The sequence below is a fragment of the Mesoplodon densirostris genome, chromosome 2 (genome assembly GCF_025265405.1).
Source record: "Mesoplodon densirostris isolate mMesDen1 chromosome 2, mMesDen1 primary haplotype, whole genome shotgun sequence".
Classification (NCBI taxonomy): Eukaryota; Metazoa; Chordata; class Mammalia; order Artiodactyla; family Ziphiidae; genus Mesoplodon; species Mesoplodon densirostris.
In genome coordinates, this window is record NC_082662.1 from 47352202 (window position 1) to 47368514 (window position 16313).

Here is a 16313-nt window from a genome sequence, read left to right on the forward strand (position 1 = left end):
ACTATTTCATACCCACTAGGATAGCTCTAATTTTTTTTTAAAGGAAGATAACAAATGATGAAGATGTGGAGAAATTGAAACCCTCATAAGTTGCTGGTGGGAATGTAAAATGGTACAGCTACTATGGAAAACAGTTTGACAGTTCCTAAAAAAATTAACCATAAAATTGCCATATGACCCAGCACTTCCACTCCTAGGTATATACCCAAAAGGATTGAAACCAAATATTCAAACAAATACTTGTACATGAATGTACATAGCAACAATATTCATAATGGCCAAAACATGGAAACAATCTAAATGTCCATCATGGTAGATAGATGGTAGAAAAAAAGGAATAAAGTACTGTAAAAAGGAATGAAGTACTGATACATGCTACAGTGTAGACGAACCTTAAAAATACCATGCTGAGGGAAAGAAGGCAGATACAAAAGAACACATGTTGTATGATTCCATGTATATGAAACATCCAAAATACATAAATCTGTAGAGAGAGAAAGCACATTAGTGGTTGCCAGGGTTTGGGGGAAGGGGGAAATGTTGAGTGACTGCTTAATGGGCTTGAGATTTCTTTTTAGGGTGTTGAAAAGTCTTGGAACTAGATAGAGGTGGTGGTTGCACAATAAAGTGAATGTACTAAATGCCACTGAATTGTAAACTTCAGAATGGTTAATTCTATGTCATGTGAATTTCACCTCAATTTAAAAAAATTTTTTTAAATATATACTAACCATGAAACAAAAAATTATTGATAAATTGGACTTGGTCAAAACTGAAAATTTTCTATTCTATAAAAGACATCAATAAGAAGATTAAAAGGCAAGCCATGGAATGCGAGAAAATATTTGTATTACATACAGTTGATCCTTGAACCACAGGAGTTTGAATTGCACACGTCCACTTATATGCGGATATTTTTCAGTAGTAAATACCACAGAACTACGTGGGTGGTTCATGGTTGGTTGAACCTGAGGATGTGGAAAAATAGAGGATACAGAGGGCCGACTATGAGTTATACATGGATTAACCCTGGTGTTGTTCAAGGGTCAACTGTATATCTAACAAAGGATTTGTATCCAGAATACATAAAGAAATTTATTCAATATGAAATTTTTTTTAATTTTGCAAAAGAAACAGACACTTCTCAAAAGATTTACAGTAGCACATAAAAATATACATAGTATCATTAGTCACGTGGGGGGAGAATGCAACTTAAACATCAGTGCTGGGCTTCCCTGGTGGTGCAGTGGTTGAGAATCTGCCTGCCAATGCAGGGAACACGGGTTCGAGCCCTGGTCTGGGAAGATCCCACATGCCGCGGAACAACTAGGCCCATGAGCCACAACTACTGAGCCTGTGCGTCTGGAGTTTGTGCTCTGCAACAAGAGAGGCCGTGACAGTGAGAGGCCTGCGCACCGCAATGAAGAGTGGCCCCTGCTCACTGCAACTAGAGAAAGCCCTCGCACAGAAACGAAGACCTAACGCAGCCAAAAATAAATAAATAAATAAATAAATAAATATTTTTTTTTTAAAAAGTGCAATCCCAGTTCACAAGACTGACAGTATTGGCAGAGATGTGAAGGAGTTGGAACTCTCATAAATTGTCAGTGGGATATAAACCACTTTGGAAATCAGTTTGTCAGTTTTATATACCTATCCTATGACTCAGCAATTTTACTCCTAGGTATTTAGCCAAGAGAAATGAAAACATGTTCATAACAAGACTTGTATAAGAATGTTGGTAGCCAATTTTATTCCTAATAATCCAGAAACAGCCCTTGTGTCCATCAACAGAATAGATAAGCAAAGTGTGGTGTATTCAAACAATGGAATATGACTTGGTAATGAAAAGAAACAAACCTATCAGTGATGGGATGGGAGGGTGATGGACTGCAAAGAGGTATGAGGGAACTTTCTAGAATGTTCTCTATCTTGATTGGAGTGTTGGGTACTCAGGGTATACATTTGTCAAAACTCATCTAACTATACACTTAAATTCTCAACAGAGTTGACTGTTTTTACATATATAAAGGGGCAGCAAACTTCATAGTTCAGGACTCCTCTGACCTAGGGGTTATGTGGGCTTCAGGCGGGCTGCAAGACCCCAAACTTCAGGTGAGACAGCAGGGAAATCACATCCTCCCACTTGCATCTGTAAGTCAGAGGAAAAACAACATGGGACAGAATACAAGTCATCCTTAATCATCCACCTTAATCATTCTCTAATGTGGACCAGACACTGTGGTCCGGTGTAGCTCAACTGTGAAGGCAGGGACATAGTTCTAGTGGTATCCATGGGTTTGATTACTCTTGGTAGAATAATCAAACTTACTAACAGCAGAAAGGGTTTCTGCAGCTCTTGGCAGACGGGATTGGAGAAGGATGGCCAAGAATTATCAGCCGTTGTCTCCTGAAAGGGTAGACTTTGTTCATAAGAAAAAGAAGATCTGTGTTAGCCCTTGTGGGGCTCTTGTGGGGAGGATAAGGGATGGCTGGTGCTATATTTTAGAGCAGGGCTCAGCAAACTGACCCACAGGCCAAATCCAGCCTTTGTTCTGTTTTTGTACGTTCTATGAACCAAGAATGTTTTTCATATTTTTAGAGGGTTATAAACAACAAACAAAGCAACAGACAAAGCCAGATAATATTTCACAGAGACCATACATGGTCTGCAAAGCCTAAAATATTTACGGTCTGGCTGTTTACAGAAAAAGTTGGCCCCTACTAATCACAATCCTGAGGGTAGGTAGGAGTACGATCACCTGGCTTTGGGTAGATTAGCAGGAGAAGGAAATCTAAATTATATTTCTGCCAGATGAAGTAGACTGGTGGTATTTTTCTCTCATGGACTGTAATTGTGCAAAAGGCAGAGGCTCTGATAAGTTCTTGGCCTGCATTTTTCCAGTGTGTTTTCCTAAACCCCAGCCATAACAGAGAAGTTTAAATGCCCCATTGGCCCTGATGTCAGTCCCTCTACCAAGAATGCCCTCTCTCTTTCATCTGGTTTCTGTCTAAACCCACCTTCTCGATGGGGCAGAATCAGTCACTCCCTTCTCTGTGTTTCATAGCACTCAGTTCATACTACCAGGCTAACACGTAGACCTTTTTACATGTCTGTCCCCCTCAGTGGACTATGAGCTCCTTGGGTAGATTTTAACATTTTTGCTGCCACTGGTCCTGGCACCCAGATATGTGCTGCTTAAATGTTTATTGAACTGAATCCAGCCACTGGTATCCCTTCATATACAGGAGCCTGGGTTGAATAGAGACCAGAGATAGCTCTTTAGGATCAGGCTGGGGTAACAAGCGGAGGCAAGTTCTCTGGAGCTGATGCATCTGAATTTCATTTTCAGCGAACTGAACAGAGGGATATAAGGAAAGCAAAGTTGAAAGAAAAGAAGGAGCAGGATCAGAATGAGGCTTTACTCCAGGCTATCATGGTGAGTTCTCAAACTTTAGGCCCTTCTGGTCTTGTGAAATCCACTAATCCTGAAGCCTATTGGGAACCTTTCTGGGAATGCTTTACCTGAATGAGTTGTACATTTTCTTTCTGCTTTTGGTGAAGCAGTGTGACAAATCAGACCTTCTGAGTTCCGTCAGCTCTCTCACTTGCATGCATGTGTTGGTTTCAGGTAACATACACTGAATTTAGTAGCTTTCGGTTAAGCATTATCTAATCTTCACAGTAGCCTTCTGGGGTAGGTCTTCTTGCTCCTGTTTTTGCTAGATGAGCACATAGTCTCAGGGAGATGAAGAAACCTCACACAGCTAATATGTGTCAGAGCCAGGTCCTTGCTCTCAGCCCCTGTGTTATACTGCATCCTGAGAAAGTGAATTTTTAGGATGTAGCTCTTCTAACTATAACAACACAAAATTCTATCTCTCCTTACTGCATTTTAAATGAATGTAGCCTGAGCCAAATCTTGCTTTCACAAGTCACTTTGAGCCTTGGCTACTCAGGAGAGGTAATACGGGCTATGAGATTGTGGGGTAGGTTCTTGGTTTCATTCTTTGCCGAGTTAAATTATGTGCCTATTTAAATTACTTGTTGACTTTGAGAACGTCGCGGTTCTAAGATGCACTCCACTAGTCCCTCCGCACAACAAGGAATCTGTTAACACGTTAACAGATTAAACAGAAGGGAATACTCCAGAGGGATTTGGTCATTTTCTAAAATGTAGAATATTGGAATGCCCAGACATTTGCATACAGACCTTATTTTGGTTCTCTCCTTTAACTGTGCATCTCAAACTTCAGTGTACTTAAGAATTAATCTCAAGAGTAATATACACAAAGCTGTATATACTACATTTTAGTGGTTTAAAGCAGGGGTCAGCAAGCTGCAGCCAGTGGCTTACAGCCCTGCCTGTTTGTGTATGTCTTACCAATGGCTGTTTTCACACTACAGTGGCAGGGTTGAGTAATATCAACAGAGACCATTTGGCCCGCAAAACCTAAAATATTTCTTATCCGATCCTTTAAGGGAAAGTTTGCCAACCCCTGATTTAGGAGATACCATCAAGGTAATTTTGATTACATGTCATTTTCCCCTTGTGTGCTAGCCTTAGGAGCTTCCACACAACATACGTAAGAGGTGACTCTACTATTCAGACCTTTGATTTATCCTTATTTCTATGAGACAATCAAGATTAAGTCAGTGTGTGCATTATTTTTATTATCCCATGTCCTAGCTAAATGGAAACGTTTGCCATGTTCGTACATGCCTCTCTCTGCATCTTTTCTGTACCTTTGCACATGCTGTTCCTTGGCTGTTACTTGGGGTAGAATGCCCTTCCCACTCCCCTGCCCCCCAACTTTTCTGCTTTTCAAAGTCATTGTTCAAGGCCTAGCATCCCCCAGTCCCCTCCAGCCCCCAGGCTGAATTAATTATTTACGGTCTACAGTTCCACAGCTTTACTTCTTAGCTTGTGTTGTACTTATTACCATGTCTAGCTCATGTCTGTGACAGAGTCTAGCATGTGGTAGATGCCCAGTAAAGGTGAGTTAAACAAGTCTCAGGGATAATGAAGACGAATCATGTGTAGAGCTGGCTCTCAGGGAGCTCGTAGTGTTATGGTTTCCTTGTTTTAGTGAAATGAGTTTGCATCCTTCCACACATAAGGTGTGTGTTTTCTTTTTTTAACCCAGGCTAGGAACATCAAGCTAGTGTCTGAAGCTGTTGGAGAGGATGAAGAAGATTCAGCCTCAGAAGGTCTCGGTGAGCTCATCCTGAACAGGCTCACTTCTGAGAACCTCTACGGAGCCAGGCTGAGTGTAGATGATGGGGGAAGCCTGAGCTGGCCTGTGCTCCTTCTGTACCCAGAGTATGCCCAGTCAGACTTCATCTCTGCCTTTCACGAGGACTCCAGGTACTTCCTTCCCCAGGAGCCCTCTGCTATGCTTGCATGCTCTTCCCTGCTGTCTCCGCAGGATGGACAGGTGGATTTTTGGTTGAGGAGGAAAGAGAATAGTTTTAGAGGATTTTACACAGTCTGGTTGGTATAACCTCTCTATTCCATAGCTGATTTCTCCTTTTACTAAGTAGCTTTGCAGTGACAGACCACAGTACAGTGTTTGTCAAGCGCTGGTACTTGTCTCGTGAGAGATTAAATCATTGGAGGTAGTACCTGCATAGAACTGAAGGGTATATTTATAAGAAAACATATATCTGGCGTTTTAACATGTGATTTCATAGGGTTAATGCTTAGAATGTGGCTGAATATAAGAATGTTGTTAATCCTGAGTGAGTTTAAAGAGAATTACTATGTCATAATAGGACAAGTGATACACACATTTTGGGCACTGCTGTCAAAATGGATTAAGCCTGCATTTCATGATTTATACATTCTTGATATCTCTGTGAATTGGTGTCCAGGGCATGGGATATAGGAAAACAGATTATGAGTTATTGATACCCAGAAAGTACATGTTATATCTCCTTAGGTTTATTGATCATCTAATGGTGATGTTTGGTGAAACGCCCTCTTGGGATTTAGAGCAAAAATACTGCCCTGATAATTTAGAGGTAAGAGAAGTTTTATTTTGTTCCTCTATGGGAATTGGGGTGGGGAGGAACAGGGAGTGCAGTGAGGTTTCACTGCCTTTTTAAAAAAAATTGTGGTAAAATATAAAAAACATAAAATTTACCATTTTAACCATTTTAAGTGCACAGCTCAGTAGTGTTAAGTACATTCACATTGTTGTACAACCATCACCACCATCTGTCTCCATTTTCATCATGCTAAACTGAAACTCCATGCCCATTAATCGATAACTCCCTATTTTCCCTTCCCCTCAGCCCATAGCATCTACCCTGCTACTTTCTGTCTCTGAATTTATCTCTCATATAAGTGGAATCATACAGTATTTGTCCTTTTGTATCTGGCTTATTTCACTTGGTGTAATGTCTTTAAGATTCATCATGTTGTAGCATGGGTCAGAATCTTATTCTTTTTTAAGGCTGAATAACATTCCATTGTTGCAACTTAAAAAAAAATAATCACAACTTTACAGGACAAAGAATTTATCTTCTAACTATTTGAGAGTAAGATGCCAACTGATGCCCCATCACTCCTGAATTCTTAAGTGTCTATTTCCTGCAAAAAGGACATTTTCTTTCATGATTCCAGTCAGTCATCAAAATCAGGAAATTATCTTTAATACACTCTTACCAGCTAATCCTCAGACTCCCATCAGTTTTCACAAATTTTCCCCCAGTAATGGTTTGGTTTTTTTTTTGGCACACACTACTAATTAAAAAAATTTTTCTTTTAATTGAAGTATAGTGTTTTTTTTTTTGTTTTTTTGTTTTTTTTTTTTTTTTTGCGGTACACGGGCCTCTCACTGTTGTGGCCTCTCCCTTTGCGGAGCACAGGCTCGGACGCGCAGGCTCAGCGGCCATGGCTCACGGGCCCAGTCGCTCCGCGGCATGTGGGATCTTCCCAGACCAGGGCACGAACCTGTGTCCCCTGCATCGGCAGGCGGACTCTCAACCACTGCGCCACCAGGGAAGCCCATGGTTTCTTACTTTATTCATTGAGTTATAATCTATTACTGTGGTTATGTTATGGTCAGATTTTCTCAGATTTGGTCAGTGGGAATGCCTTCAAATTTGCTTCTGTGTCCTTTTGACTTGTCTCCATTTTTAGAGCACTTCTTGCTTTCTGTCACAAGATGTTTAAGGCTCAAATTGTGCTTTCCTTGCCTTAGCTCTAGAATCAGCCATTTTTCCCAAGGAGGGCCTGGCTCTTTTTGGTGGAAAATGATATTTTTTTTTTTTTTTTTTTTGCCGTACGCGGGCCTCTCACTGTTGTGGCCTCTCCCGTTGCGGAGCACAGGCTCCGGATGCGCAGGCTCAGCGGCCATGGCTCACGGGCCCAGCCGCTCCGCGGCATATGGGATCCTCCCAGACCGGGGCACGAACCCGTATCCCCTGCATCAGCAGGAGGACTCTCAAACACTGCGCCACCAGGGAGGCCCGAAAATGATATTTAGAAGTAGTAGGTATATTCATAAGTACAGGGGTGAGGGGAGGAGGGTGCCCACTGCTCCCATGCTGTGTATGTGTGTGTATGAGCTGTCACTGGTATCTCCAGTTCTAATCCAACACCATCTCTTTCTATATTTTTAACAGTAGCTTCTATTATTCTTAATATATTTATTTGTTTGATCAATCCCCCTGTACTTAATCCCCCTCCTGTCACCACCAGTGTCCCCTCTCCCTCGGGGAGCCTTCCTCACCTCACTTGGATTCCTGACTCCCCCCATCAGGCTGCTGCCCCAGCACAGTGCCCTCCTCATCCTACATGCACTCTGTCACCCCACGCTGCTTAACCACCCTGCACGAATCTCTTCCTCATCCTGCCTGGGTCCTCACTCCCCTCAGCAGGCCCCCTCCTGCCATGAGAGCCTGCCCTTCTCACCCTGCTTAGCTGCCCAGTCCGCAATGAGGATGCCTGTCTCCACTGGCCGGTCTCTGATACCCCTCACCCCCCAGCATCCCTCCTATGCAGATGTCTTCCTCAGCCTACTTGGGCTTTGACACCTGCACAGGGCTGTCCCCTGTGTGGACATCTCTCTTCCCCTGCTCTGGGCCACTAGTGCTTTCTTTTCCCACACCTAATGGCTGTTGCACAGAATTGTTAGGGAAGGGAAGGCTCATAGGCCTGGGCTTTCAGTCTTGGCTCCTCTGTTTACTAGCTGGGTTTAGTCGGTAAGTTATTTCCCCTCTGTGAGCCTTGGTTCTGTCTTTGGAAAATGGAGCCAGTAATACCTTTCTTAGTGTCGTGGGAGAGGACTGAGTGCTTTATAATCCACGACTCTGTAAGGGAGGCATTCAGCTAGTAACAGTTGCATGTCTTTAACGTTTCCCCAGACTTGGCCTCAACATGCCTAGTGCTGCTGAAGCCCTTTATTTGTATCTGACTCCTGCTCCTCTCTTCATCCTGCAGGTCTACTTTGAGGATGACGACGGGTCAGAACTGTACCGGGTGCCTCCCAAGAGCACCCTGCTGCAGGTGCTGCAGCACCCCAGGTGAGTCACCTTCATGGGGCTGAGTAGACCAAGGAGGATGCTCAGGCACCATCCCAGGGATACAGCCATGTTCTCGTTCCACCACTGAGTGTTTGCCTTGTACTCCCCTCCCTTCTGCCCTGGATACAAAACTGTGTGAGACAGCGACCACAGAGACTGTCCTGGGCCATCGGCCAAACAGGTTGCAGTGTGATGACTCAGCCCATTGCACTGCAGCCATGACATCCTCAGGGAGAGGTCAGTGGGGCTGGTTGAGAAAGAAGCAGCTGCCTGGCTTTTGTACCAAAAACAGCTGGGATGGCCCTCATATTCCTAATTGTGCCTGTGTCTCCTGATATTGTCACATGGAAAGAGCATTGGCTCTTGAAGTCAGACACCGTCATTTAGTGGCTCTTTGGCTCTGAGCACATACTGCCTCCCTGGGGCTGTTTCCTCATCTCTAAAATGGGGATAATAACTGTTGCCTACATATTTCTCAGGTATTTGAGAGAGTAGGAGTCACAGAGCTCTGATGAACTAAGGGGCAGTCTTGCTGTGAGAGGGCACCTTTGTTAGTTGCAGTGGCAGCCAGTTGGATTTGGCAGTTGTCTCTTTCTTCAGCTTTGGGGTGTTCCTGGACTATAGGGAATGCCCTCAGTAGCTTTGTAAGGTGACTCTTGGGCTACTTTTCCCTAAGCTTTGAGCTAAGCAAACGTCTTGCATCTACGCTAAAAGAGCTAGGGCAACGAGGGTGGTTAGGCGTGGTGGGAAATGAGGCTGGAGGACCAGGTAGGGCCGTGCGCTACAGCCTTGAATGCCCTAAGGAGCACGAACTCTATCCTGATGGTGGTGTATGGAGCCCCAGGGGGGTGTTCAGGTAAAATTTACCAAGGAATGTACAGAGCTTGTGTACTCTTCAGTGGTGAAGCCTGAAGTAGAGGGTGGATTGGAGAGAAGTGTAGGAGGCACGTTGGGATGGGAGTTGGTGATGTGCTGACTGACTTGGTGCGGGTGTCCAGCTGGCCTTGGTGCTTCTGCTTTGGCCTGGCAGGCAGGAGGTGAAGGTTTCTTCAGATATGATCCATGACTTCTCTTGGCAGCACTTTTTTTCTGGCCCTAAGTCTCCCTTCTAGTTTAGAGACACATTTTTAGCTGTTCATTTTCTCAGTTGTTAGCAGATTACCCAGAATTCTTTAAAGGCCCAAGGTCTACTCTACCCTGTCTTCCAGAAAATGGGGGAGAAATCTAAACAGAAAGCAGACTGATTTGTGGAGGAAAACCAGTTTCATGCTTCTCAGAAAGTGTAAATGCATTGGAAATGATTATTTTTTAAATGAGTAACATAGGCAGGCGGCTTAGCAGGTGACTGGCAACTTCAGACCCTGAACTGGGTGCTGGGCCAAGCTACAGGCTCCTCTGTCCGTACCCAAGCCCATGGGGTGCTGCTAACACCCTTGGACCCGGGAGGCCAAGGCCTTGCCTAGCCTGCCCACTCCATTGCTTTATACCCAACAGCTGCAAATGCTCTAGTGACCCGCACCTCCTGGCTTTTGCTCCCCCATGCCCCCTCTCTACCCCTTTTTCAGTTAACACAAGCTGAGACATGGCAGCTTCCTGGAAGCCTTTCCTGATTCCCCTTTCCCATAGAGGGAATCACGTCCCTTGGGCTAACACCGTACCTCACAGATGTTTCTATAGTTGTGCCTTGCTGTCATTATTTATTTCCCTCCCCCCAGAGAGGGATGGTGAATTTTGTTTGTTGTTTAATGTGTGTTTTCAGCAAGGGGCCTGGCTTACCCTGGGCACTCACTGTTGAATGAAGGAATGAAAGCGTGTTCTTGTTTTATTTCACGTTTAGCCATAGACATACATGATGCTATAGAACTGGCCCAAAGGTTCTCGCTAGGTTCTAAGGGAGAGAGGGTCATGCTAATTTGCAGACTTATAAACAACCAAACAAATAAATATGCTGAACTCGCATTTTAATGTTGACTCATATCTAACGGTTCACCTTGACTTGTTGGGAAGGTCCATGGATGATTAAGATTGCAATTCAATTAACCCCTCTCTTTTATTGTGTTCACTGCAGGTACTTTGTAAAAGCCCTGACACCAACATTTTTGGTCTGTGTAGGATCCTCTGCTTTTTGCAGGAATTATCTCCGGGGGAGAAAGGTGTGCCAGGTAAAGTGACTGGCGCCATGCTGTGAGAGCCAGGCCCCCTGGACCTCCTCCCCCCTCCTCCTCCTCAGCCTGGGGTCTAGCACACTTGAATCAGCAGGACCTACTCCTAGAATCCAGCGGTTTATTTCTGTCACCCGGGGGACAGGCCTTCCCTGCATTGTGGTTGGGGAGGAGCTGCCGACTTCCTGAACTGCAGCCTCTCTGGTCAGAGTGCTGAGCTCCAGCTGGTCTTCACTCATCTCTCTCCGTACAAAACTCCGTGCCTTGGTCACGACATCCTTGGACTCACTGTGAGCTGTGTTACCCACCAGCCTCCATCTCTGACCTGAGGAACCACTGGTCTGTGGACGCTGACTCACAATCCAGTGACATGGTTCTGAACCTTTGTGGAGTCAGAGGCCTTAGAGAAGCTACGGCTCACACTGCAGACATACACAAACCATGCGTGTAATTGTATCAGAGCTGAGAGACTCGGGCCTCCCGTGACTTCACAAGCACAGACGGCTGCTCTCTAGGGATGCTGTAGATCCCTTGGGGTGAGATGGGGCCAGGAAAGCCAGGTCCTGTTTCTGTATCTATGAAGACCTACAAACTGGGGTCCTCCAGACCCCCTAAAATGTTCGTCACTTTTCCTGATCTTTGCAGTGTGGAGAACTGTGACATACTTGGACAGTATGTCACAGTTTTCACATTTCAGAATTTTATGCCTTTTAAACTGGGAAACCTTTTTGTATGTTGAGTCACTGTCATACGTTGTATTTTTGCCTGCAGCTTTTTGCTTCCTCCTTCCTAGAGGATTTTATATACCCTTACCTTGCGTTGCCCACCCTGTCCCCCAGGGAAGAGTGTACTTCCCTGCTCCTGATGCAAAGGGATGTGAGTGGACATGTCCAGACCGAGCTTACAGAGCATCGTGTGGTAGGCTTTTGCTCTTTTCCCTCTGCCGTGGGAACGTATTTCCCAGAGAGGGGCTGTTCCTTTAGCCTGAGTGTCGGATGCTAAGGCACATGGAGCAGAGCTGAAGCAGCTGGCCTGCAGCCATTGACTGTAACATGAATGAGAAATAAATGTTTGTTGTAGTAATAAGCACTGAGATTTGGGGGTTGTTTGTTACTATAGCAAAGCTAACTAATACATCATTAAACTGAAACCAGCTGCTGTACTTAAGATCGACTAATTTGGGGTTTTGTGCTGTGCCTGCCTTTGTCTTTAAAGTGCATTTTGCTGTGGAATATTTACAAAGGACCAGGCAGCGTTCTTCCAGGTGCAGGTCCTTGCCTGTGGCTTGTGGCCAGAGAGCCGAAGTCCAGCCTAAGCCTGGCTTAGGCCACACTGAGGCCATCCTCTCTCACTTTCCAGCTGGACTCCATATTTTGTGTAAGAGGCTAACATTCAGCTAGCAGCCACCCCAGTAGGCATTGCAGGGTTCCCTGCAGGAGCCACCACACTCTCATGGGGCAGAGCAGGTTCCAGGGTGCTGCCTTACTCACCTGTGACACACACTGGTTACCGTGCCGCCTTCTGGACACTGAGGCTGGGGTGAGATGCCAGATGAGAGCAAATTGTACGGTCAAAAGTATACGCACCTTGAGAACGATCCTTATGTGACCATCATCCCCGTCACCCAGCCCTTTTGTAAGACTCTCGGCAGTCAAGTCCTCAGTCGTTTCTGCTCCACCTTCTCTTCAGTCCCTGCCCCAGCTCCAGCTGGGGTGGGACACAGGCAGAAAGGGGAGAAAAGGGACTTAGGATGGCGAGCTGTGAGACCAGAGGTAGGATCCTGGTGCTGCTGACTTGCTGTGACTGTGAGTGAGGGACGGCCACGTGGAGAATGGTCCTTGTTCCCCCCTCACAGGCATGTCTGAGGCCCTGCTGTGCAGACACCGTTTGCAAAGTGCTCAGTGCAGTGCCTGGCACATAATTCCTAATAACCAACTCTTAACTCAGTGAACTATACGCAAGGGCACATCCGTGCACACCCGTAGCACTTAGACCAGTGATTCTCAACCAGAGGCAGCTTTGCATCCTGGGGGGACGTTTGCCAATATCTAGAGACATTTTTGGTTGTCACAACTTGGTGGAATGCTAGCGGGTGGAGGCCAGGGATGCTGCTAAACATCCTACAGTGCACAGGACAGCCCTCACAGCAAAGAGATCTGGCCCAAATTGTCACTAGTGCTGAATTAGAGAAAGGCTGCACTAAACCTTCCAGAAGGTAAGCTCTCAGTGGGCAGGGGCCAGGTGAGGGGCTGGTCTGACTGCCCAGGCCTGACACACAGTGGGAACTCAGTGAGTGTGTGCCGATGAGTGGATGGAAGAATGAAGGAACTAATGAATGAAAAGAAATGAGCCAGAGTCCTGTCCCAAGGCCCCACTTGCATACACACAAGCACTAGTAAAGGCATTCCCGAGCTCACACCCAGTGTGGCCACCTCACACCTCTTCCGGGAAGGCTCCTGGCCTCCCAGTCCATGGCTCTGCCTCCTCTGACGTCTGCCATCCTCTAAGGGTCGCCAGGTGAGTGAACCCAGTTCGGACTTAGGAGTGACCTACAGAAGTTAGGATGAGAACCTGGCCGGGGTGAGGAGCAGGGGGCCCCGTGAGCCCCACCTGCCTGGCATGTGTGCCCACACCCCCTTCCAGAGCACAAGGCCTCACCCAGCCTTGCCCCACTGCAGTGGCTATGATGGTGGGCGGCGCAGCCCAGCTGAGCACAGCCAGGAGTGTGGGGGAAGGGCCCTAGGCACTCCCCTTCCTCAGGGGCGGAGCCTGTGGGGTTGGGGGACAGGTGGCCCTCATGTGAAGCGGATGCATGCAGTGGGACCTGTGGGCCTGGCCTTCACCTGCTGCCTCCCCAGCCACCTGCCTGTGCCTGGGATTCCAGCAGAGCCTAGTCAGAGCTCCCCACAAGTTCTTAACCCCTCGCCACCTCATTTTACAGATGAGGAAACTTAGGCCCGGAGGAGGGACAAGGAACCAGCATCCTTGGCATCCCCGACTTGAGGCAGAGCCTTTCCCACCATCCCAGGGCCCCTCCTTCCCACGAGACTAGAGTGTGGCCCTTCCTAGGGCCAGGGGTCAGGGATGGAGGTGAGACCCCCCACACACACCCTGTCTGGTTACCTCTGTGGATTTAGGGTGGTAGCTGGAGAACTGGGTGGAAGAACACAGCCCTCTTAAGCCAACCCCTGATGAAACACACTGCTGGCAGTTGCACAAGGGCAGGCAGAGATGATGGCCATCAATACGGAGTGCAAGCACTGTGCAAACCAGGTACCTGAATTCTCTCATCCTAACAGCCATGCTCTCAGGTCTGTGATCCCAATTTTATGAATAAGGAGATGGGGGCACGCAGTCTCACCAGTGAGTGTCAGAGCCAGGATCTGAACCCCAGCATCTCACTCCAGAGCCCACCTGCCTCCTTTCCCATGTTCCTTTCATTCCATTTGCTTTACAGACATTTAATGGGCACCAACCAAGGGCAGGGCATCAGCCAGCCTCTGCCTTCAGGGCCATGCTGTTGAGTGGGTGTCATAAACCTAACCCTGGGCTGAGAACTGCTCCCGTGAAGAGAAATGCAGCCACTCCAAGCAAGTCTGGCCATGCCCCTGCTCCCTGTTCCCCCATCAACACTCTTGGTGTGGCATTCAAGGCCCTTCAGGGTCTGGCCCTTTACCTCTGCAGCTCCCTCTGTCTCCAGCCTCCTTAGCCCAGCCATCCTGGCCTCGGTTCAGCTATAGGGCAGGAGGGTGCACTGGCTAGAGTATCAGCTCTGGAACCACGCTGCCTGCCTTCTAATTCCAGCCCCATGACCCACTAGCTGAGTGGCCTCAGGCACCGGTCCTCAGTTGCCTCATCTGCAAAATGAGGATAACAGCATCTGCCTCATGCAGATGCTGTGAGAATTAAATGAATTAATCTATGTGTAGCACATGGAACACAGCTTGCCTCATACCAAGTATTTGTTTAATCTATGGAACTTAACTTTTTATTCTCCAATCTTGCCATGCTCTTAGCTTTGGACTTTTGCACATTGTTTCCTCTGTCTGGAAGACTTTCTTCCACTTCTTCCCCTCCCTCCATTCCCACTGTTCCCCCCTTTACTATTTAACACCTAGTCTTCCATTAGGCCCAGGTGCCTCTTCCAGGAAGCCCTCCTGGCTTCTTATCACACGTCCCATGATACCTGCACCATCCCTACACTTACACTACACAGTAATTGTCTGATTACTGGATGGTTGCTCCCGCTTCTCTGGAAACTGAGTCAAGGACCCTGAACTGTGCATCGTGTACTCCCAGGACCTAGCACAGCACCTGCTCAGCACACAGCGGGTGCACAACAAATAATTACTGACTGATGACACAGGCAGGAGTGATGAGTTCTGAACAGATGGAGTGCGGGGAGCCACCACACATGACGGATGTGGGCCGTTCAGTTGAAGAAGGGATTGGTGGGGCTGGGAGAGGTGGGAGGGTCTTCAAGCAAAGGCAAGGAGCCTTGAAAGGACATATTCCACGGGTAGCGTGCGGGCTGGCTGGGCTTGGTAGTAACGGCTGCCATCTATTGGGCACTTAGGATATGCCAGACAGCGTCCTAGAGTGCTTCATGTGGATGGGCTCAATCCTTGCAACACCTCTGGGAGGCCAGGAGCTCAGCAACATTTTACTGAGAAGAAGAGTAGCACAGAGAGGATAAGCAGCTTACAGAGCCAGCTAGTGAAGAGTGGGCCAGAACTTGAATTCAGGACTCCCCTAAGCCCCACAGGAGATACTAACAGTAGCAAGACTGGGCCTCTGCCACCAGGAGTTGGCAACAAACCCAGAGGCCCTTGCCTGCTCACTCCAAGGTCGTGGTAAAGTCTTGGCGCTCACTGTGACCTGCAATGTCCCCGACGTGTCTACCTGGGTGGAAGAATCCAGCCTGCAGAAACCCCTGCCAGCACCCAACATCCTGCCCATGGCATTTCCGTCAGACCACGCGCTTTCTGGGTGAGCCGGGCAACAGGTTCTCTCCTTGTACATGGGGTGTCCTCACCGGTAAGTGCCTCCACCTCTCTCTCCCGGCCCTACACGGTTTTAACCACAAGCTTATGAGCAGCCTTGAGAGCTGCTGGCTTAATAGGAGTGGACACCATCCCCGCACAGAGGAGGGGCCTGAACGTGGGAGCCTAAAGTTGCCACCCCATTGTGGTGGCCCACGTGCACTGCCCACCCACCTACTGAGCACAGAGGACTAACTGACCTTCCATAAGGGCAACTGCCACTTCCCAAGCACCTGCTGTGGGCAGGCACTGCTGTCCCCGTTCTACCGATGAGGAAGCACAGGGGTATGAGAAGTATCTTGCACGAGGTCACCATAGCTACTAAATGGCTCAGGCAGTCTGACACCAGAGTCTCTAGTCTGGGTCACTATGATGTAAGTCATTATTTTAAATTAAGTGAAGTACCTTGACTTTTTTTCCCCAAAGTTCACAGTAACATCATAAAAATCTTTATTTTCCACATTATAGAAAATTTTTAAAAAATCCTCTTCCTAACCCTAAAACAAGGCCGTGTGTGCCCTTGATGCATAACAATTCTAAAATGCATTCTGGCGTCTAGGTGTAGAAATGGACAGT

General features: G+C 47.1%; 1 protein-coding gene across 1 annotated transcript in view; it reads left to right on the forward strand.

Moving 5' to 3' along the window:
* TTC4 (tetratricopeptide repeat domain 4) overlaps positions 1-11788 on the forward strand; it is a 32618-nt gene extending 20830 nt beyond the window's left edge. Inside the window, exons 6-10 of the mRNA XM_060089855.1 lie at positions 3354-3440; positions 5149-5369; positions 5944-6025; positions 8451-8533; positions 10602-11788. Of these exons, the coding sequence (XP_059945838.1) occupies positions 3354-3440; positions 5149-5369; positions 5944-6025; positions 8451-8533; positions 10602-10704 (576 nt within the window). The 3' untranslated portion in view covers positions 10705-11788. The remainder of the gene's footprint in view (positions 1-3353; positions 3441-5148; positions 5370-5943; positions 6026-8450; positions 8534-10601) is intronic.
* The last annotated feature ends 4525 nt before the right edge of the window (positions 11789-16313 follow it).